The following is a 24,432-nucleotide window of genomic DNA, read 5'->3' on the forward strand; positions in this document are numbered from 1 at the left end:
GTGAAGATCCCTGTATTTCTGAAGCTTGGTATTTTGAACATGAGACTCGTGCATTTTCACTTCACCAAAAAAGTGATCTTAAGAAAATGGAATCTAAGATTTGAAACATTATTCCAAGGCCTAACTAACATTGAATAGTCAAATAGATGGCATGGCAGCAGAATGAATTAGGAAGATATTTATATTCTACAGGCAATCCCAATTCTCCCTGGAGGAGTATATTACAAATAAAGAAATAAATAAAAATATGAAATCACAGTAATGCTGCGCTAACACCATTTGATATCATTTAAAATTGTTATATTCCTCTCACAAGTAGTAAACAAATGCCAAGTACAGAAACCTTTCCAAACTGATGTCATCTGATTAGAATAGTAATGCAGATGAAGTTAAAGAGCTGAGAACTCCGATGATCAATTGATTGATTTTCCAATAGCTTCACACTCAAAAAGGGACTACAAAGGAGTTGTAAAACGAATACAAAAACCTTTTTTTCTTTGAATAAAATCACTATAACATTTTTCTACCATCACAATTCGGACTCGGGTCTCCATATCAGTATTTTCTTTACACTGCGCTTCCTACCAGCTACATAATCTTCTAAAGTTCCACGTGCTACACAGGCACCCGTTTGCCTCTGTAGCGGTCCAATAACTGCAAGTTCACACAAAAAGCAGAGTTCAATCATTTCAGCATATTATGAAAACTAAGAAGTTCAGATCTACCACAGTTACTAAGATTTGTTCAAGACTTCATGAAAATCCAGTATTGATATGGTAACATGCAGAAGTATAAAATATGATGATAGGAAAAACACATTTCAGCACAAATGCTAAAACAAATAGCTTTAATAAATGGCATATATAAATACTTAAGCCATATGATGATAGGAAAAAGACATTTCAGCACAACTAACCGATCGAATGTATGGTTGTTGAAACAACCAACCAAGAACAGGGATCTTCTGAATGAAAACAGCCAGTGTAGGCCAGAAACCACTGCAAAATATCATTTCACCATAAGTCCAAAGCACAAAACATACTCAATAGAACAGGGTTTTTTTTTTTTACTAAACCTGAAGAGTACGATGAATCCATAAGACTCCACAATCATGCCCAGAATAGGCCACCCCAAGATAAGAATAAAGAATCCAATACCAAATGAAATGGTTCCCTACAGAACCAGTAAATATGTAAAAGGTTAGGGTTGAAAATGAACCATGAAGAGACATGGAATGACGAAAGAACTAGATGATAAATGTATAGCTAGTTTACCTTGAAATTACTACGTTTCATGAAGAATTGCATGGTGGATTTCAGTCCAATGGTCACGGATACTCCAGAAACAAAGAGGATCTGATTTGAGTGACAAGTGTAAAAAACGATATTATTAAGTTAAGCATAATCACACAGCTAGCAGAAAGATAAAAAATCATAAACATGAAATTTGTCATAACACTTACATTTCCCATTGCAAGCAATCCCTTGTCAAAGAGGAACATAACACCAAGGAATGAGAAAAATATGCCAAAGCCCGTTAATCCCAATCCAATCTCTGTTTAATGTGCCAATGCAAACATTAAATTTCAGAAAACATTAGAATATTAAAAAAAATATGCCAACAATATAATGTTCACATTTAATCTTGTCATTTTGTTAGTCAAGATTACAGAAAAAATATGCAAAAGCAAGGGCACTAATAAATGTTTTAAAAACTGATATCTAGAAAGATTTCTTGCTCAAAGATACTGAAGAAAATAGGTTCAGAGCTAGTATAGCTGTTTTAGCACTGTGCAAGACAATGTTGTCACTTCTACATCAAGAAAGGATTTCAATATAATATTTATACAAGTAATGACTATTTTAACTACGTGATTCAATTATCAAAAGAGCTTTCAAAATAGGCAAAATGCAAATATGTTTAATTTAGGCAGAAATCATGCTCTTTTTCTTTTCCTCTTATTTAACCGTTTGCTCCTATATGGACAAAAGCCACCATGCGCCCTGCATAATACATAAATACAACACATGGCCCACACTAAGCCAACTCCTCAAAGGAGCTTTGATTAAAAAAAAAGCAAAGATAAGAACTAATCACTTGGCACAAATTTTAAAAACTCTAGGCTTTATAAAAAAAGATAGAAGCATTATGTACATGCAAATTTGGACTTGCTAAAAGAACTTCGTTAACTCCAGAAAAAAATTATTGGTCTTTCACAAATTATATGATTTAAATCCTCTAACAAACTATTAATAAAACCATGAAATTGAAAAATAAATAGGATAGAGGAAGAGAAGAAACCAAGCAATTTAGCACAATCCTAATATAAATCAGAATCATTTCGACCAGAGAGCATTTCTTCAAAATAAATTAATTCAACTACTAATTTATTTACGAAATTATTGCAAACTCTAATAACCTCTACCCGCATACTTGCATACTAAAGACATAAAACCAAGTCATATGATAACATTAGTGCCAGCAAAAACATCAAATTCACTTACTCTTTCTATCATTCATTTCAAAGGAAACCATTTTATACCCCAATGATTGAGACGTCCAAATGTCTTGCTTTCACTGGAACAATTGCTGGAAGAAAATACGTCAGTTAATAAAAATCAAATGAAATGCATACAAATATTCTCCTCAACTAGTTTGACTAAAGAACATACAGCAATATCATAGCCAACATAAATCTCAATCAAAGGAAAAATTCCAGGAGAATCGAGAGACAAGTATGAAAAATCTTAAAATATAATGTGCAATTTTGGTCCTTGGAAAATAGGGTTTACATTAATTTTCCGAGTGGATGCCTTTTTCATCCCCCAAATCACTTTATCTCTCTTCCTCCTTGAACCAAAGGTTCTCTAGTAGCACCCATACGGAAGCCATAATCACACCCATTCTCCAATCAGCACTTTTTCATACACTTACAGAAATACATCCTTAGTCACTTTGAAGCACTTGTAGCAGGCATAACATACACACACATGCCTGGGTCTGAGAAAATTAAGAAAGCAAACAAATTCATTCTGTACAAGTTTCAACAGTTAACAGTTTGACAAAAACACAATAGAAAATTTCCCCATAGAGACCATCAAGGCTCTGACATCCCTCCATAGCCCATACCAATGGTCAGAAAATCATAATTCCTGTAACCTAAACAAAAATCACTTGACTGATAAGTACAGCAAATCATTAATACCAAAACTCCATTGTTCAAAATCCAAAAATAACTCCAGCAACTACTCCAAAGACAATCATCATTCATTAAGGAGCTTAACCCAAAAATCTTTAAATCATTTATACCTGGTAGCAACTAGTAAACACAATTCCCAAATCAGAAATAGCAACTGTCCCCTCACCAAAATATACAAGAACACCAAACACCTCCTTCCAAATATCCATAAAAAGCATAAATGACCATTCAAACTCAGCACACCCCTACAATCTGCTATCACGCATCATTTCCTTCCAAACTCAGGTACACAGCAATCTACCAATTACTGAACCAATTTTGAAACAGAATCCCACATGCCCAGCAATAGCTGTCAACACTCGCAATCAACCCTGTAATGTCTGATACCCTACGAATGGGATTTCACAGACCAGAAACTTAATAATCCTAGCAGAATCCATTCCCTTATCTGCTGCTAAAACCTTTCCCACAGTCTTGCCTGAAGCCCTTGACGCCCTGCACCATGACTGACCTCAAAATAGAAGACAAAATGCTACGAATTTGGCAATTACAGTACGTTTCTTATTTTGGGGGCAAAAGCCCTAAGATTTTGATCTTGCAGGTTTTTTTTAGTATTGGCAAAGGAATTATGTTTTATTTCTAATTTTAGAGGATGAATTTTTCAATGGTGACAGCCATGTGGATGAATGAGGCATAAATGTGCCACAACAGCTCTTAACATGTCATTTAGAACTCTGTTAATTGCCATCCTAAACAGAAGGACCTATGCAATGCAATCAGCTAGTTTCTCTGTTTCAAGAATTAATAAAATAAAAATAAGTCGTAATAGTTTAATCCCTTGCACAGATACATGGCCAATCAACATGAATTAATGAAACCAAAATATAGTCAACTCAAATACATAAACTAGTTTTACCAGGTAATTAATAGCATGCTACACCATCACTATAGCCGAAAGGAGTGGCCCTAAGCGGCTATGGGATTCAAATTGCAAAACAATTTTTTATAGTAGCTTTCCACACACTATATCGGCAATACCATGATGTAGGCATCATAAACCCAATTTTACCTTGGAAACAATGTTCCTTCGCTCTATCCAGGACTTATTATTTCCGTGTCCTGTTCTTTTTTCTTTTAGACTTCGTACTTCACATTCTGCTAATCTTTTTCTAATGTGATATGTTCTTTTTCTATTAACTTCACCATCATCTTTCAAATTTTTTTACTTCCTTACTATGTGTTTTTATTGTTCATAGATCAATTGGTGATTGTGTGTGCAAAGTGGCATATTATTCATAACGAAATTCTTTAATTTTGGATTCCTTTTTGGTGTTTAAGAATTTCTACCAGTGGAATAAGTTATTTAGTTTGTATTATAATGTTAAAAATAGCAGTAATTCTGCTTCCCACTCTCCCACTACAACATTTTCGGGGCTAGCCACAGAGCACCACTTCCCAGGATTAAAAACTATGCTATTGTCGATCTCTATCAAGTTCAAAGAACTTAAAATTTGCATAATCAGTACCGTTACACAAATTAAACTGCATCAATTTAAAGTCAGTACAAATGCAAAAGATAAACAGAAAAAAAAAATGAAAAATCAAACAAGAAAACAGCAAAACTTAATCACCAAAGATCACACTAGTCCAATCCTATACAAAATTTACTTGCCACTGTCCCATTCTAATTAACCAAATTCAACAAAAAAACAACGGTTGAGAACACAAACAAATAACACGGTTTAGCGACTCGTTTCGAATTTCTCCATCTTCGAAAAACGCAAACACGTCCATGCCGCGAACTCTTGCTAGTTAGAGAGAGAGAGAGAGAGAGAGAGAGAGAAGTGCTCCAAATTCAAAGTTAAGATTGATCCGAACAGAAAATACTATGACGCGTTTGGATCTCACATCGCATCGTAGTTTCAGCCAAAAAAAGAAAGGGATCCAGCGACAGGAACAGAACAATCTTCAGATTCAAAGAAAAAGTGATTACCTGTTAACCTAGCTCGGAGTCGCCGGGAAGAGGTGGTGATCGGCGGCGGCTACGGCGGGGAAGTTGCGGTTGGACGGCGAAGATGGAAGTGGTTTTATGGAGAGAAGCCAGAATTGAATAGCAACTTTTAGTCTTCTCTGTGAAGAAATGAAGCTTTACTAACTATTTTATTTTTGTGTAACTTCCAGGCAAAGACTCTGAAGTGGATTGAATTACATTAAAATTAACTTACATCTAAATCTTTCATATTATTAATTAAATTAATTAATTAGAAAATTATTCAAGGTGTTAGAACTAATTATTATATTTAATTTCTTTTTAATTTGGATGATTTTTTTAAGATACAAAATGTTATTTTATTATTAACTAATTCTGAGCCATGACTTGATATTGGAGAGGATAACAAATTCAAATCATTTTCGTTACTTCATGTCATCATCCTGTTATCTATTCCTTCTCTCTCATAATAATAATTCTATACTAATAATAACCATAAATATACTGTTTTTTAAAATAATTTTTTTAATCATTTTTATTAAGACACTACTGAGTAAATTATTCATAAATAAAAAAATAATAATATTTTATTTAAAAGTAAAAAATATAAATTAAACTTAATTATTTTTTAATCCCTATATTAATAATAAAAAATCAATTTCATTTTGAATTTTAAAAAGTTTAATGTGATTTTTACTTTTTTTAAAATTTAATTTGATCCCAAATTTCTTTTATAAAAGTTTTTATGTTGGACATCACTATACAACTTGATATTGATATCTCAGTTAGACTCACACTTAACAACAATCATTTAATATTATTAAAAATAAAATACGAAAAAAGGAACTAGACTAAAAACTCATATGTTAACAAAAAAGATACATAGGTAGACTATACTTATTCATACAAAATTCTAAGAACAGACTAGGTGAAAACCTATTATACTAATGAAATGATTCTTTATGAATAAATCATAAATTAACCAACTTATGAAAAGTATTCAATCAATTGCGAAACATTCATGGAACATTAGTCATAGCAGTAAACGCGACACAAACCAAGGCAGAATCGCATTCAAGTTAGAGATTAGTAAGCCTCATCTTTTGAGCTTCCTCCGTATCATGTATAACTCCATAAAACTCAGCATAAAACTCAGCAACCATGACACTCTGAACTTCAAGAAATGCAGAGAAAGCACCAATAAACTCTCTCATACTCCCCACAAAAAATACCTCCACAAGTAACAAGACCAGGATATCCCCACAAGTGTTAATTTTAACCCAGCCTGGTGAAGGGAACTTCCATCTAACAGAAAGATGACGAAGAACTTTACCAGTACGAGTATTAATACCAAAAAACTTAATCACATTGAAATCCAACATATCATTCTTCATTGAAGCTTTAGACGAATTTCTCACTAGATAAGTAACAACAATCATCTGTCATCACATGAAAAAGATATTATTAAAAAAGAAAAAAAAAATATGGAGGAACTAGACTAAAACTCATATATTAACAAAAATGATACACAGGTAGACTATATTTATTCATAAAGAATTTTAAAAATAGACTAGATGGAAACCTATTATACCAATGAAATGATTTTTTATAAATAAATCTTAAATTAGTCAACTTATCAGCACATGCATTCCCTTTATAAAAAATATGAGTAACCATAAACCTGATTTCCCCATAGTAATTAAGACAATTACTTCATCGATTATTAAGCATCCACAGAACATTAGTTCTATCAGTAAACGTAACACAAACCAAGGAAGAATCACATTTAAGTCAAACAAGTCTCATCTTTTGAGTTTACTCCTTAGCATGTATAACTCCATAAAACTCAACAATCATAGCATTTCGAACTTCAAGAAACACAAAGAAAGCACCAATAAACTTTTTCATACTCCCATGAAAAATACTTCCACAAGTAGCAAGACCTTTAAAAATAATTCAAGTGATTTTAATTTTTTTAAAACGATTAATTGTAATAACAATAAATATAATTTAACATGTATTAGCATAATTATTGAAGTGAATATATTTTAATAAAAAAATATGAAATATTTTAGAAAAAAAAGATATATAATGAATTTTTAAAAAATTTCAAAAAAAAATTGTTTTTTAATCTTTAATATATAAACTTAAAAGATAATTAAACCTATAAATTAATTTAAATTTTTTGTAAAAAGTCTAAAATTGTATTCATTATGAAACAAAAGTGTCATAAGATTTAGTGATGGTTATTCAGGATTGGAAATATAAATTTTTTTTATCTCTTTTGGTGCAATTATAAATATAGAAATATAATCTTTTTTATCTCTTTTGATGCAATTATAGATAAAAAAATATGGTTTAAGGTCTTAAACTATTAAAGTGTAGCAATTAGAGTTGGTAATGTCTATCCATTTGAATTATGATGGTTCATGGTGTGAAATTTATTAAAGTGTACTAAGTAAAGTTGGGTATGCCTATTCATTTAAATTAGTATTAATATAAATTCAAACTAAAAAAAATGTTTCTCTTTACTTTTCACATCTTAAATTAATACGTCACTTCTTATACAAATCCCTCCTATTATACAAGGTTATTCGCAGCCATAAAAATATAATTAAAAGTATATTTTATAAACAATACTATAACCACTAAATTATTTATTATTGAAAATCGAGACCAAATAAGCAAATAAGTTATTGGTATCGAAATTGGGAAACGTAGTTACGTGCTAAAATAAGCAAATAAGTTTTTGGTATCAAAGTTGGAGTTGTGGAACACATTTGGAGAATAAGTTGGATCTTTGGATCAAAGGTGAACTTGAAAAACCTCTGTGGTGGCAACAATAGAACGTGGAAGCTGGATGTGGAATAAGAAGTGTGCAAAGAAAAGATAAAATAAATAGTTGAATAATGTCTGATTAAGATATTCATATGCAATTTTAAGTAGACGAACACATACAGAAGAAATTTTCACAAATCCATTTCAACATACTCTATTCTTTATAAAGTTAGATAACAAATCAATAACATGTAGTCTAATGGAGTTGAGAATAAAGAAAGATTTATACTTAATGTTTTCATACTGGTTTTTCTATAAATCAATATTACATTTAGTTCTTAATCAACTTGGTAATGTTTCACTAGGCATATTATCGCTATAAATAAAAAAATGGATATTCTTTGGACAACAATTACTCTTTACTAAACAACACAAATATTATTTGGAACACACCACTTGTAGCTAAGACTGAGTATTCCTTAAAACATAGTTATTCCTAGCTAAGACTGAGTATTCTATGGATACAGTCACTTTTGGGCAAGACTGAGTATTATTTGGAACGTAGTCATTCTTGGTGGTAACTTTTTATCTTGGATAAGAAAAGGCAAGGAACCATAGTGTTTTCTACAATTGAATCCAATCAAAAGTTGTTTATCATAACTTATATGGATTAAAAACCAACTAGAAGATTATAACTTTTATGAAGATAACATTATTATATTATGTGACAATAATGTTGCAAGTAGTCTCTCAAAGAACCTTATATTCCACTATAGGGCAAGACATATTGCAATCAAACATCACTTTGTCAAAGACCATGTGATGGATTCCTTAATGTAAAATTCAATTTCAATCGGTGGAATGAAGGAGTAGTGGTAGAAGCTGGAAGGAATAGAGGTGTTTAAGTGAGTAATAGTGGTGGAAAGGTAATTCTATGGGAGAGGTTCAACCAACTCGTAAAGGAAGATGCCTAGGAAGGAATCAAAATTAGAAGAGTTATCCTAAGGAAACTCAAGAACAAGTGAGAAGCAATTTGTGCATAGAAACTCTACTCATTCAAAAGTGAAAATTACACGGAGATGAGGGTCATATTTATAGGAGTTGGGGTTGGACCTTGGAGAGCCGAAAGGAGAGGGAAATTTAAATTTGAATCATCATATGTTCTCCTAAAGAAATGGTGCATAGAGTGGATCAAGTACCACTTTTTCACTCATGTTTTCACATTTGAACATACGCTTAATGTGTAGCATGAACCTCTTGTTCATGTCATGGTCGACCTAGGGTTTTCTTTGAGCTTCAATGAGTCCAATTGAAACATTAGCAAGACTTAACCCTAGCAAGACTACATAGCTCAAATACAAGCATAAATGCCTTACACTACTTGACCCAAATACAAACTCAAATATCTTAGACTACTTGGCCCAAATACAAACCTATTTATTCATATTCTATACATTTTATTACACACTAGAGATGAATAGAGTAGTTTGGACCTAATGAGGTCAGTTGAATCCTAGTCGTCTTGGATCCTTCTGGCCATAACTCTAGTTATTAGTCTTTTGGCTTGGGGTCTTCCATCACCATGTTCAAAAGGGGACCATGAATTTATAATTTGTATTTATAAAATATTAGTTAGCTAATATTTTTACAAAACCACTAAATGAAGAAGGATTAAATCATTTACGAAGTTTATTGGGCATGAAATTTGTTGAAGAATTACTAGTATCATGCATAAAATGTCTATAGGTTTTCATGTTTTCTAGACAATCTAGGTGCATCACATGCATATGATGAGCATCTTATATCGTGAATGTGAAACATTATGAGTTACATTTTGTTACCTAGTGTCTCTAAATGTGAAGAAATTATTGTTTTACCAAGTCGTTATAAAGGTAAATCAATGTTAAGATTCAAGGATCCATGTTTATTGTTCTTTAGCTTCTCATACTTGAGCATTCACTGTAAGATTACTTCATGTGCTGAACGAATTGACTATTTTTGCTCAATCTTGTTTTGTTGTTTTTATGCCATTTTCTAAGAGATTTTTGCATTTTTTTTTCTTTTCTACTTATTCCTTCAGTGCAATTTCCTTTAGAGCGATTTAGCATGCTTTCCCATTCATTTTTATACATTTACTATACAAAATGCATGTTAATTGACCTATGATTTCTGCTATATTTTAGCCCTATCAACGATCTAATTTACTTTTATCATAATTGATCAATCTAAGCACATATTAAAGTTGTAATAGTATAGAGTTTTTATACACAAAAACAACTATATTGGATAAGTTTAAATTCGGTTAAATAAGTTTAACCTTTGCAGTTAACATCTAAAGCACTATTTTATAAATACGGAAACAAATAATTTCAACAATGCTTGAAAAGTCTATATTAAGAATTGACAAATGTGAAGCAATCCTTTCATAAAATATCGATGCACACATTCTATCAAGTATTCTTGCATATTTCCTTGTTTATGGCATAATATTTATAAGGAATTGCAAACTTCTATACTTGTATTTGAATTCGAAATCAAAGCTATGACAAGTCATATCTAAGCAAAAGGATCAATATCAAGAACAAAAGGATTCTATCTCTGAAGATTACACAAGCAATGTTCATATTTTGAAAAACATATATAAAGGACAAATATGTTAGTCATTCAATACACAAAAATATAAGAAAGCTTATCAAGAATTACAAGTTATACAATATTCTAAGTTTGAGTGTAATTTGTTCTTCATGAGAAATATTAAATATTGTGTATTCACCCTATGAAGTAATTAACATTTGAAACATGTATCTATATAAATAATAAATAATACAAATCTTGACCACTTCAAAGACAACTTTTTAATACGTGTCGCCCTCACCAAATTTTGCAAAAAAAAAATTCAAAAATATAATACCCAAAATAGAAAAAAAAAGCCTCAATTCAATCACGGCACGTGGACCAATTATAATACGCCACCTAGTGCTTAATAAAGGTCCCATTTTTCTCCCTCCCTCCGAAACCCTCATACCTCTCAAACCCAATTTCTCTCTCCAAAACTCTCACTTTTTTTTTTGCTCTTAACACACCTCTCTCAACCTTACTTTTATCCTCTCTACGCAGCTCTCTCAACCTTACCATTATTGCCTTTCACAATTTCGGCAACTGCACAGTCTCTGCTCCTTTGAATATCACCATTACAAATTATTTTTTTTTTGTATTTTTGAAATGGCGCATAGTTTTGAATTTTTAAATGGCAATGATGATGGGTTTTCAAAAAATATATATATATATATATATATATATATATATATAGGTTGTTCTTCATTTAGCCATTCATTGATTTCATTTCACTTTTTTCTTTTTCATTCTCCATGGACCATGTAATTTTTTATACCGTTCATCTCATTTTATCATTTCATTTAACAGTCCTTCCCAATTTGTTTTCTTCATCTAATTTACGGTTTATTTCTAGCTTTGTGATATTTTTTTTTATAATTTGTGTTTGGTTTTTATGCATTTATATCATTTTTATTGTTAGTTTTGCAGTTGTTCTTCCATCTGTTCATTTAATTTGTGTTATTTCGCTATTTTCCATTTTGTTCATCTCATTTACGGTTTATTTATGGCTTCGTGATATTTTTTTTTTATCATTTCAATTCGATCTTTTATGCATCTATATCATCATTTTTATTCGTTTTCCAATTTTGTTCTTCATTTTCCAGTTTTCTTCTACAATTTGTTCATCTAAATTGTGTTTCCATCTAAAACAACACGTTTTCCATTTTCTCTTAATTGTTCGGTTTTTTATGCATTTATATCATTTTTATCGTTCGTTCTCTACTTTTGTTCTGCCATTTGTTCATCTAATTTGTGTTATTTCACCATTTTCATCATTTTTAAGTTTGTATTGTGATATTTTTTTTTTATCATTTATGTTCGGATTTTTATGCATTTATATCATTTTTATCCTTCGTTTTCCAATTTTCTTTTGCAATTTGATCATCTAATTTGTGTTTCCATTTGTATCATTTTGTTTTCCATTTTCTCTTTATCATTTCTGTTCAGTTATCAAATAAATTGTTATTATGTCCATTTTGTTAATCTCATTTGGGTTTATTTATGAATTTGTCATATTTTTTCTTCTTCATCTAATTTGTGCATTTGATCCAACTTTGAAAGGATGTTTTTGTTTTCATCCATTTATGTTATTTAATTATTATTATTTAATCCGAGCAGAGTGATTACCTTTTTGCATTATGTGTTATGAATGTCATTATGACATGTTATTATTGTTTTATGTTTTCAATGGTTCATTTCCAATTCCAATATCATCATTAATTACGTGTAATGATGATTTTTTATTCTTACTTGTTCATGTCATATTTATCCATTTTGCTGAATTGGACCCTATAATTAGTAATAAAAATTCTTATTTTTACTCCTTCATGTCAGTCCCTTTTAATTTAATATATTAATATTTTAATATATATTTGTAATTTAATTTTTTTAATATTTAATATATTTAATTTGATTAATTTCATATATTTTAATATATTAATATTAATATATTTAATTTAATTAGTAATATATATATTGGTAATTAGTAATTCGTAATATATTTTAGTAATTAGTAAATAGTAATTACTACTATATATAATTTCGGTTCATTTTTGTGATATTTTTTTTCATTTATATTCGGTTTTTTATGCATTTATATAATTTTTTTTGTTGCTAGTAGAGTCATTTTTAAAAAGATATTTATTGCATTAATGTTTATATACCCTCTTTCTGTTGAGTTCATGTCCAAATCTGTTTAATATTTAGTATAATGTGTATTACAATTATACTTTAAGGTTCACCGATTTTAACTACCATTGTAGTGTGATTTAATGGAGTACTTAGCATAATTTTATTTTACGTGTCTAACTTCAAATTGAAGTTTTTGTACTTGTGCACAACATTTTGATTTCAAGGTAACAATTGAAATAGTTGCAAAAGCCGAAGTCATGTATTCAATATGCAATAATTTGTCATTTTCTTTATGTAGTTATATTTTGTTATTTGAATCCAGTTGGCATAATTTGTTTTGTCCAACTCCATAATCATATTTTCGTAGAGAAACGCATATTACTTCAAGTTGCAGGTAAGCATAAGTCGGTGTTAGTGTATTGGTTTGTTGAAAAAAGACACTTTCTGTTGCTGATAGGAATATGATTAAGTTCATTTCTTTTAGGAATTTTTTAATTTATTTATTCATTCATGTACAATTAATATGTTGTAGAAGATAAATCTGATGTAATTTCTATGTAATATGTAATGTAATTATATTTTGTTATTTTAAATTTTAAATCGTAGTTGACATAGTTTGTTGTGTCCAACTCCACATAATTTGTACATTATAGTGAATTTGTAGTGAATTATACTCATTTTTACAAGGTATACAATCTTCATTTTCCTCGTACAATTTTTAGTAACTACACTTTAAACATAATTTAAATTTAAATAAATCAAGATTTTCAAACCATAACACGTGAAATTAATTGATTTTATGAGTATATAAACATATGTCATGGAATAGAATAAAGACTGCTAAATCATAACAAAGTTAATGTCTTTTATTTTCATTCCATCTGATTTTATAAACACATTATAAACTATAATATTAACAAATTAATCTATAAAATAAAATATTAATAGTAATTAAAATTAATATTAACTCGAGTTATAAGAAAAAATTTTAATTTCAAAAAGGTAAATTCTATTGCACTCAATCATTAAAGTACTTCAGAAGGCTTAATAAACTTGACCAAAAATTGTACCATGTACAATATATTATTTCCAACTTAAATACTATTCTAAAATAAATAATATTTCTAAAATTTTCAAAATCTTAAATAAATACAAAATGTAAATTATATAATATTTTACTTAAATAAAAATATGAAATAAATTAAATTTTTACATTATTTAAAATCCTAAACAATCTGATGACAGTTCATTGTCCTTACAATTCCTAGGTACAAGAAGGAAAAAATAGTATTTATTCTGTACACCACTAGGACTCACCACACCAATAAAAAATACAACGATAAGAGATAGAGAGAGAAAGAAAGATAGAAATAAACACATTGAATTGAATTGAAAAATGTTTTTTTCTTACATTCAACTCTATCTTACAAATATTAATATTTTCATTTTTTTAATTTTAAAAATTATTTTAATATTTTATATTTTGCTCATTAATTTATTTATTTTTTTTAATTTTTTTTATTACCAATATTAATATTTTGTTAGGAATAAAATGGAGCATAATTTAAAAATATCATCACTCAATAATCTCTTCTTAAACCGCGCAACAAACTTTCTCTCTATTTCTCTCTCCTAACCGAAACCCTAACAAAGAGCTTCTTCATTCCTCTCTCGATTTCAATCCTCCCTTCCTACACAGGTCAGTTTTATTTAGCTCTGTTTATTCGTTTGTTTATTTATGTATTTACTTTGTTTAATTGAATTTTTGCTTCGCGAAGCTTCGATTATTGTTTCTCTTAATCATGGAATTGATTGGTTCTTGTACGATTGGTCTGTCATTTAGTTTTCAGTTTTTCTTTCGAAAAGTATGAATATAATGATATTAATTTGAATGGAGGCTATGGTGGTCTGTGATCAGTTTACTTGCTAACTATTCCATGAATCATTGAAGTGAACAATTTATAATTGTATAATTTATTTTTGCAGGATTGATGTGATTTGAGTCTGGTTAGTCAAGAAATAATTGATGGATGATGTTAATAGAAATGGATAAAATGTCTGCTCCTTCATCGAGGGAGCGTGCTCAACGCCTCTATGAAAAGGTATTACCATCTTTACCCTTTCTTTTGTGGCAATTCACTTTGAGGGAGACTTTAAAAGATTGAGGAACAAGCAATGCGATTTAAATTGCTGCGATGCTTTATTGGTGTAAATTTTGTATAATCTGGTTAACTTTATTGATTAAAATGCCTCGCTTGGTATTGCAGTTTATTTTCAATTTAAAACTTTAATGTTTTGCTAAAATATTGATTGTTAATCCTTCTCTCAGGTATTTTGTAATGATTTTAAAATTTAGATTTTATGAAGTTGAAATTCGCTTGCTTACTGACTCGGTAAATCTCTTTTTCGCAATAGTTCTTCTATGATAAAATTGGCCATGGGAAAAGGCCATTATAAAATAAACTGGCATTAAGTAATAAATGTCTACATTTTGGAACCAATCATTGAATTGAACTGCAACTCCAGTGATTTTTTTTCAATGTCAAGCTCCTCACTGTTAAGCCTAAATAAATAAATATATTAATTAAGAATTCTTAATGTTCTTTGACTGTGAATTGCTGAAGATGAAAATGAATAACTATACATTGAAACAAAAAATTCGCTGAATTTTTTACCTAACCTCCAGAACCTTCCACTCACTTGGGACGCCCTCTCAAACCCTAACCGTGGCCCAAATTTCACAAGCCCAAGCCACAGCCGTGCCCTTTCACACTTTGAGGACAAAGTCGAGTGTCCAGGGGATGGCATTGTTAGAGAAGAGCCCAATGAAATAGGATGAGGGACTACCTAATGAAATAGGGTAGTACTTGTAGTAACAGTAATGGGCTCCAGTATAGCCCAATTTTTGTAACCTAAAACATCACTATAAGGTTATTTGTGGAAATAAAGGGGCAGAGAACCTTTTACTCTAGTATTATTTTCCTGAGTATTGGTTAGCATTGTAGCTATGGTAGTTTACCCTATCAAGTAGTCACTAGGCACTACTACAGTATTTCAACTTGCATTATTTGTCATTTATCACTTGTGGAGTTATCAATTATGTATGGAGTTTAGGTATTGAATTTTTTATGTTTATTAATTTATGATTATCAATTAAGAATATATTTGAAGGAACACCTGTGAGAGAAGAATGAGAAGGATTAGCTAATTTGTAGAAGTTAATGTCTATTAGTTTTCTCAGAATCTGAATTTTAACTCGTATATAGGCTAAATTTTAGTTTATGCAGAAGTTAATTTCAGCTTTCCCAACTTTCCTTCTCATTTCTCTTTCTTGGATGTGCTTGTAGAGAAGTTTTCTCCAAACAGGACTCTATTTATTAATTAAGCATGTGGTGTGTTATACGGTTTTCTCCCGTCTGATTTATGCTATGTTATATGCATAATGCATATTAATATTAGTTTTATATATCTTGTAGATGATTTACGATTCTGTATCCAGTTCCTGAGTCTGAATAGAATCTTGAGTTTGACTGCTTAAATAGCTACTCTATGTTCAGCCGTACTTTTGGCAGTGCATGTTAAATTCCATTCCTCCATCTCTCTCTTTGTATTGCTGCTTTTGTTGTTCATATTGTTATTATTATGTTAATTATGCTGTAGATTGATGACAGACTCCATATGTAGACTATGAATTTTGATTTAAAGACAAGTATGTCTTTAATTTTGACTGTATTTTTTAGCATTTGTATAGCATGGTAGCATCTTTTTAGGTTGCTCTTGGATAGTAAAGTTGTAAAATAATATATTAATTGATTTTCAGTTAAATAACTGTTTGTATGTAGGTAATTAAGTGAATTGAAAGTTATATTTTATATGGTTTTGGCACCTAATATTATTAGAAGTATTTGGGTCTGCTAGTGTGTGTTTGTGTGTGATTGAAGTAGTAGTTTCACTCTTTCCTCCTATTCTTGCAATTTGAATTTATCTGGCTTCCATTTAATCCAGTTCTTCCTCCAATCCTTGCTTTCCTTTAAAAAGAATTTACAATCATGAAATTCATGGCAACCTTTCCATCAACTGTACTTCCATTTTACAATTTAAAATATTGTCACAATGATAGTGTCTTCAACTGTTCTTGCAGTTTCTTTAAACAGGAAAAATTCATTTAGTGTTGGTATACCATGGCCAGATGGGATGCAATCTTATCTCTTCCAGTACAAAATCCTCCCACATTGGAAATTTCTTCTCTTGACCTAGTGTGGTCAAAAGTGGAAGGTTGGCATGATAAATTAGATAGAGTTGCTCTAATCCCATTTGCTAGAGTTGATGATTTTGTGAGGGGTGAATCCAATAATAAAGAATGTCCTACAAGATTTCATGTTGAAGCAAGGCGTCGACGGTCTCCATCAACACCTTTCAAGCAAAAGGTTGATGGCATACTAGAGTACATTTTGTAAGTTGTAATTGTCTTCATTGGGAATCATTTCTTCGTTGTTATTGTTTTTTGCATTCTACTGCAATGTAGAGTTTAATACCAACTCAATGTAGGTATTGGTGTTCCTTTGGTCCTGACGACCATAGAAAAGGTGGCATTGTCCGACCAAGTCGTACTACATATGTTCCGAAGAAGAAAAATGCAGGTAGACCAAATACCAAGAGAGGTTGTACTTGTCACTTTATTGTGAAGCGCCTTATAGCTGAACCTTCAGTTGCCCTAATCATATATAATGATGATAAGCATGTGGACAAAAAGGGTTTTCCATGCCATGGTCCTCAGGACAAGAAGGCTGCTGGAACACGTGCTATGTTTGCTCCATATATCTCAGAAGAGCTCCGTCTTCGGGTGTTATCTCTTCTATACGTTGGAGTCTCTGTGGAAACCATTATGCAGAGACACAATGAATCTGTTGAGAGACAAGGTGGTCCATCTAACCGTGATGACCTTTTGACCCACCGTTATGTTCGTCGACAAGAGAGGGCAATCCGTCGTTCTACATATGAGCTAGATGCTGATGATGCTGTCAGTATAAGCATGTGGGTCGAAAGTCACCAAAATCAGGTTTTTTTCTACGAAGATTTCTCTGATTCAGATCCATTTACTCTGGGCATTCAAACAGAGTGGCAATTGCAACAATTGATTAGATTTGGAAACCGAGGTCTGCTTGCCTCAGATTCAAGATTTGGTACAAATAACTTACAGGTTTGTTACTTTCATTTTTCCTTGATTTGAAGTAACCAAAAACATATTTGCTTTGATTTTCTAAAAGCAAGCATGCTGGTAAATTTTTTTTCAGTATCCCATTCATAGTCTTCTAGTGTTCAACTCAGACAAGAAAGCCATTCCAGTGGCATGGATAATAGCACCAAGGTTTTCAAGTTTGGATGCACATCGATGGATGAGGGCTCTTTACAATAGAGTTCACACCAAAGATCCTACTTGGAAGTTGGCTGGCTTCATAGTAGATGATCCACTGTATGATATTCTAGCAATCAGGTTGGTTCAAAATTTATCTGCTATTTGCTTCTGTTAAAGGTAGTATTATTTTAATGTTGAATAAGTACAGAAATGCATTGCAAACTTTTATTTTTCTGGTGACGTACTCCTGTGTTGTGCTTTCTTTCTTCAAACCAAAATTAATCTTTTCATCTTTTCAAATGTTTTTGGTGCTGTGGCTTATTATTGTAAAAAATCAAACTGTGTGCTTGTTTGGAAAACAATTGAATTTGGAAAATAATTTCTCTTAGAAAGTGTCTTTGATGCTGGTAAGGACCTTATAGGGTTGTGCTTTACCGCATCAGTTCAAGGAATTGATTTTATCACAACCTCTGTGCTAACAAGTATGTATATTCTATATTTTTTCAGGGATGTGTTTCAGTGTACAGTAATGATAAGTTTCTGGCGGATTCGTCATTTGTGGCATAAAAACTTAGTAAAGTGCTTGAAATCTGATATGCAAATAAAGATATCCAGACGGCTTGGGTGGATAGTGGATAATATTTGCCGCCTTCAAGGAAACATGTCACTCTTTGAAGAATTCATGCAAGAGTTTATTGATGAATCCAAATTTATGGACTATTTCAAGTCCACCTGGCATCCTAGAATAGGTTAGTAATAACTAAATAGTGGAATGCAATTTATTTTCTAATGAAATTGAAAAATAACAATATGCCCACAATCTATTCTAACTGTTCTTGCTCTTACTAGATTTATGCCCTATAAAGGAATACAATGTCAGCACTTACTTTGATACTAGTCTGTTCTCTAATTAGATATGTTAAAGATTTTGTTACTATGACGACAAAGAGTTGGTCAACTTGATTGATGCCAATATATTATAGTGATGAATATTATCAATCATCAAATGTATGAAAATTGATTTGATCATGTTCTGATATTTACGTAATTTTAGTGGTAGAATATGTTTAAAAAACTATATGTGCGATAATGTGATGTTAAGGCTTCTTATCCGAATATGTGCATGGTCTCTTACTGGCTTAATCTTGTTGGGTGGGCAAAACCACTGCATATTATATACTTATTAACTGATTGCGACTGTTGCTGTTTGTTTTGTTCTACTTATTATATTTGGAGCATGCTATTTACTGACTATTTGTCTGTCAATATAATGTCAATCAGGTTAGGATAAAATCATATTTTTATGGGATATTTTTATATTATGAATTTTGTTATTGTAACTGTGTACATTGAAATTACTTTGTCCCTTTGATGTAGGTGCATGGATCAATGCACTTCAAACTCTTCCTCTTGCTAGCCAGGAGTCTTGTGCAGCAATGGAACTTTATCACAACCAATTGAAGATTAGGCTGTTGAATGAGAAAGAAATTGGTCTTTATCAGCGGGCCGATTGGTTGGTCGACAAGTTGGGTACAAAAGTCCACTCTTATTTCTGGTTAGATGAGTACTCAGGAAAAGATGATTTTGCACGATACTGGAAAAATGAATGGATGAGTGGTTTGACATCATGGCGCAAAGCACTGAAGATTCCAGACTCTGATGTCTCGATAGAAGATGGATGTGCTAAGGTTACTGATCAGGATGATCGAGATAAAGCTTTTGTTGTATGGAATACTGGTTCAATGTTGAGCATTTGTGATTGTAGTTGGGCACAAGATGGCAACCTTTGTGAGCATATCTTGAAAGCTCTCAGTATCTGCCGAAAGAGAGGGTCCGTTTTACCATCTGTCACCTTATTTCAGTATCACCAGGCACTGAATAATATGCTGCATTGCCCCCCTTTTGATTCTTTAATTCGTGATCATGCGGTGTCATTGGCAGTTTCAGTTCAGAAGCAGTTAAATACTCTACTGGATAAAGAGAGTGTCCAGACTGTCGCGAATCCTATGGAGGAACGGATTGGTATTGATATTCCACTGGAAAGTTTCAGGGTTGTCTCTGGTAACCGGGGTCAGGACTTAGTTATTAAGAAGCATGTCACCAATGATGTTTTATCTTTGGATGGTGGTGAGGATAGACATGATTCAAATGAAGCCCCTGGATGTGCTAGTGCAATGCATGATATCGCCGATCAGGGTGAGGATAGAGTTATCACTAGAAATGGCGAACGTTCTGAGAGTGCTGGAGTGGACACTTTGTCTGCTGACATGGATGTTGATCCACCATCAACTTGTGATCCTGTCTTGCACCCTGTTAATGATACTGTTCCAAGTTACACGTTGCAAGAGAACAAAGAGTGGGGCTTGGCTACAACAGAAAATGAGATTTCAGCTTCCGAAAGTGGTGCTTTTTCTAATGATAAGATTGAAGATAATATAATTTAGATAAAGGTAGCAAAGATTGTGCTATGGATGTGGATCCCCCAACCTTGGCCACACACTCATCAACAACACAGGATGTGAAGCATTGTGAAACACATGAAAAAGGTGTCAATGGGGTTCCTAGAGCAATTTCTTGCACGGAGGATTCTGATAGGCACTTGAGCCCCTCATCAACTGTTGCAATTGATATGGGTGAAAATTCAGGTACCATCAAGGAGGATGTGAGTTTGGGTTCAAATACCTGAAATTAAATCATGAATTAGAACACATAATGACAATTTAGAGATATAAATTTTGATACACACTCTGTAAATATTTTTCGTTGTTAAGTAATTAGGAAACCATTACTACAGAAGTCAATAATTTTTTAATTATATGTCAAAAGTCAATTTCAAATTTTTAATTATGACAACCCATAATTGAGTGACAATGTATAGAACTTATTCTAGTAGTGTATTTCAATTGTGAGATTAAAAATATTTTTTTTATAGATTAAAATTTACTCATGTATAAACTAAAATTAGCATAAAAAAAGTTGAATAAGAAAACTTATGCAAATCATTTTGGTCAAAGCAGGGAAGGCTGGCATTGGAGGAATTGGAGATCAATAAGTCACTGTCCTCTTTTGTAGAGCTTATGCTACTTTTCCATCTTTACTAATAGCTTTGTAAGTGTATTTTTCAATTAGTTCATTTTAAATTTTCTATATTTTAAAATAATTGAAAAAAACAATGAAATAAATCATTTCTGTGTAATATTTTCTAAAGCAATGTGATTTTCAAACTTCCGAAGAGGTTATATAAATCAGTATTCATTATTAAGTTATTTCCCAAGATGCCATTGATGAAATAATATAAAAACTAACTATTTTGTTCCCACACTTCTTGGTGGGTCCCACACTCCTCATGAAGAAATGGTGTTGAATTAGTGGTGGTTTTGTTGTTACCATGTTCCCACCCACATTTTTCTTTCTTGTTCTTGCATTCACCTCAGAATATGGTTTAACAGATGAAGTACAAGTAAGTTTAATCGTGTTCTAATCTAATACTAACTATGAATTAACCTTCTATTTTCAAAGTTTTCTTCTTTTTCAGAAAAAGTAATAAAAAGAATCAATTTCTCTGTTCCTGTATTTTTTTTTTTCATTTCAAGCTGAGGGATGTGTACTGGAGTCTATTTGTGCATATCTTGAAATGGGTATGTTCAAGTTTTCTTCTTTTTAAAAAAAAGATAATAAAAAATAAAAGGGTGTTTTATGAATCAAGCATAAGGAAGAAAGAAACACAATTCTTCCTTTTCTTTGATTTTTCATTTTAAAGCTGAGGAATGTGTACTGAAGTGTATGTGTAGATATATTTAAAGGGGTATGTGGAAGTTTTCATGATCTTTGGATATAGTTTTTAGTTTCTGCATTTTCATAATCTGTTGAATTGAAGACTGTCCAATGCTCCATTAAACAGAGTATCATTCAAATTCATTAACTTTTACTGGGAAAATCTTTGATTTGTTGGGATGTGTCCAATTTAGCTCTAGTTCTGTTGCAAAAGGTAGTTTCAGAATTTAATACACACCAAGTATACTTAGTATATTCTTTTGGAAAAACTAAAATTGTTTGATTTGTAATGATTTTTGTACTCTCAATCAATTTAGAAATCGCCCTAGATATGTTTTTTTAAAACAATTATTGCAAAAATTAACAATTTATTATGCATGTGATGTATGATTAGGTGGCTGATAACAAATTTTACACAATGCATTCTAGTTACATTCAAATGAAGTTGTTTAGCTAATTGGGGGTAGCTGCTATTGTTTTTCTGTTGGCAGGTTATCAGAATATTTGGTTCTGTGGTAGCAAACTGTGTGCTTTGGTGACTCTAGTTTTGTTAGCCATGAACTTGGAGTTTCTTGGTAAAATCCCTTGGTTTAATGCTCAATTGAACCCATATTGGGGTGACTAATTCAGTTCCCACCAAAGCTTTAACTGATCAACCTAAAGAAGAAGAATCAAGAAATGAACCCAAACTGTCCTTCCTTTCATTGTTTCCGTGGGGAGAGAGTGCTGCAGACAAATTTCAAAGGCCATCTACTATCAATATTTAATAAATACGAATACACCAAAAAAACACATAAATTTTATCAAAACCTAACCATAATAAATTAATAAAATAAAATATAAAGTAAGGATAAAATAGGATTTTTTTTTTTAGAAAATATCTTGAATTTTTAATTTTTGATTTAATAAAAGAGGAGATCACTTTAAAACAGAAAAATAATGTATCAATCTTTCCACTTTCCTATCCGTTAACTGAAAACAAATAAAATAAAATTAAAAAATTAAAAAATTGTTTTATTAACTTTTAAAAATATAAAATGTCCAAATAATTAAAATAAATTAATGAAACAAAATATTAAGTAAGGATAAAATTGGAAACAAATTTAGAGCAGTTAAAGTGGGGAATTCCTTTATATATTTTATATATAGGTATAGATTAATAAAAGAGGAGATCACCTTAAAACAGAAAAGTAGTTGTGCCTTCATCTGTTTGTAATTTCTTTGGTGGAGTGGCGGAAGCTTCAATGGAAGAGAATGAGCAAGGATCTCACGTAGAGAGTTGGACTCCTTGAAAGGTGCATGCTAGGTGTGGAGAGTGAGTGGTGAGGTCATCTCACTTGAAATAGGTGAAGAATGAAGACTAAAATGTCTATCCTAGGGAGGTAGGAGACAAAGAGCAAAATTGACATATTTTTGGCAGCAATTCACTCTAGATTTAATCTTGAGGAATTCATGAACCAAACACCTCCTTTTATAGCAATGGAGGGTCGGAATTTGAAGAACCAAATTCAAATGAAATGTTATTTGAAATTGGCACCTAATGAACTTAGCACGTGGAGCATGTGGAAAACGTTTTTTCTTCTCCATGGCTTAGTCATTATCAGCCTTGGTTAAATTAGAAGTTTTAAAAACTTTAATTTAACCCAGGTTGGTTTTTAGGTGCCAAATTTCATCTAGGAAAAAGAAATTACAGATGAAATTTCCTATTCTAATTTGACAAAAATTAGATCTACTCTACACTAGAGTTATGACATCTTTGAACATATATTGGGAAGTTTCTCTGCCGGCAATAGCCATATCTCAGTCTTCCTTAATCTTCTTGGTCATAGCTCTATTGGTAGGCCAAATCTTCTCTTTATTATGTTTGCATTTGATCTTGTCCTTTAACCTCTTCCATCATTAAGTAAGGATAAAATTAAAAACAAATTTATAACGGGAGAATTCCCTATATATATTATTTAATTATTATATTCATTTTATTAATATTAATATTAATTTATTTTCAGTTCTATCATAGATAAACAATTGAACCTTCAACCAACATGTTATTTAATGAATAATTTGATCATAAGGTGTTAAAAGCATTGCTATTATCATTCCATATTGAGACCACACTTCACCGAATTCCAGAAGACATTCTTCCTTCTGGGCATGTTTATCTCCACAATAATAATAATAATAATAATAATAATAATAATAATACATAAAAGAATATGCTGAATAAAATATTATTGAAGATACTCACATTAATAAAAAAAATAGAGAATTTTTTTATTTTTTTATTTTTGCTTGAGTAGTATGGGTCTATGTTGGGACCTCCACTTGTTGGTGTTTTATGTGTTAAAAGAAGAATGAGGATAATGCATTATTTTTGTTATTTAAATTATGCCCTGTTTGTTTCTGAATATTGATAAAGGAATTAAAGTTCAAAAGGGTAAAGAATTTGTGTTATACTTTTCTTCTTATCCTCTTCCTTTCTTCTCCCACTCTCATAATTCTATTTACTAAAATATCTCTTCACATCATAAATAAAAAAACTTCATGTTTTGGAATAAATCTAAACTTTCCCAATTATATATTTTAGATCAC

General features: G+C 31.1%; 2 protein-coding genes across 5 annotated transcripts; one reads left to right on the plus strand and one right to left on the minus strand.

Annotated features, from left to right (window-relative positions):
* Positions 1-156: 156 nt before the first annotated feature.
* On the minus strand, positions 157-5,593 carry LOC137822778 (vesicle transport protein GOT1-like). Of its 3 annotated transcripts, XM_068627774.1 has the most exons (8): positions 5,193-5,556; positions 2,793-3,000; positions 2,505-2,589; positions 1,463-1,554; positions 1,275-1,355; positions 1,076-1,173; positions 917-998; positions 157-654 (listed from the first exon to the last, which is right to left on the minus strand). In XM_068627774.1, exons 3-8 carry the CDS (start codon positions 2,533-2,535, stop codon positions 616-618), a joined length of 423 nt encoding a protein of 140 aa, XP_068483875.1. In that variant the 5' UTR covers positions 2,536-2,589; positions 2,793-3,000; positions 5,193-5,556; the 3' UTR covers positions 157-615. The 3 variants fall into 3 exon arrangements, with proteins under 3 accessions (XP_068483875.1, XP_068483874.1, XP_068483876.1); XM_068627773.1 differs by lacking the exon at positions 2,793-3,000 and having other exon boundaries at positions 5,193-5,593; XM_068627775.1 differs by lacking the exon at positions 2,793-3,000 and having other exon boundaries at positions 2,505-2,577; positions 5,193-5,390.
* Positions 5,594-14,272: 8,679 nt separating this feature from the next.
* LOC137822780 (uncharacterized) lies at positions 14,273-22,444 on the plus strand. 2 transcript variants are annotated; one of them, XR_011082980.1, is made up of 9 exons: positions 14,273-14,412; positions 14,700-14,815; positions 16,855-17,166; positions 17,262-17,913; positions 18,008-18,207; positions 18,577-18,818; positions 19,447-20,714; positions 21,087-21,177; positions 22,335-22,444. XR_011082980.1 is itself a non-coding variant. In XM_068627776.1 (7 exons), the coding sequence occupies exons 3-7, from the start codon at positions 16,895-16,897 to the stop codon at positions 20,511-20,513; spliced, it is 2,433 nt and encodes an 810-aa protein (XP_068483877.1). In that variant the 5' UTR covers positions 14,273-14,412; positions 14,700-14,815; positions 16,855-16,894; the 3' UTR covers positions 20,514-20,865. The 2 variants fall into 2 exon arrangements, 1 of the variants encoding a protein (XP_068483877.1); XM_068627776.1 differs by lacking the exons at positions 21,087-21,177; positions 22,335-22,444 and having other exon boundaries at positions 19,447-20,865.
* Positions 22,445-24,432: the final 1,988 nt, after the last annotated feature.

Source organism: Phaseolus vulgaris, chromosome 9 (assembly GCF_000499845.2).
Source record: "Phaseolus vulgaris cultivar G19833 chromosome 9, P. vulgaris v2.0, whole genome shotgun sequence".
Lineage (NCBI taxonomy): Eukaryota > Viridiplantae > Streptophyta > Magnoliopsida > Fabales > Fabaceae > Phaseolus > Phaseolus vulgaris.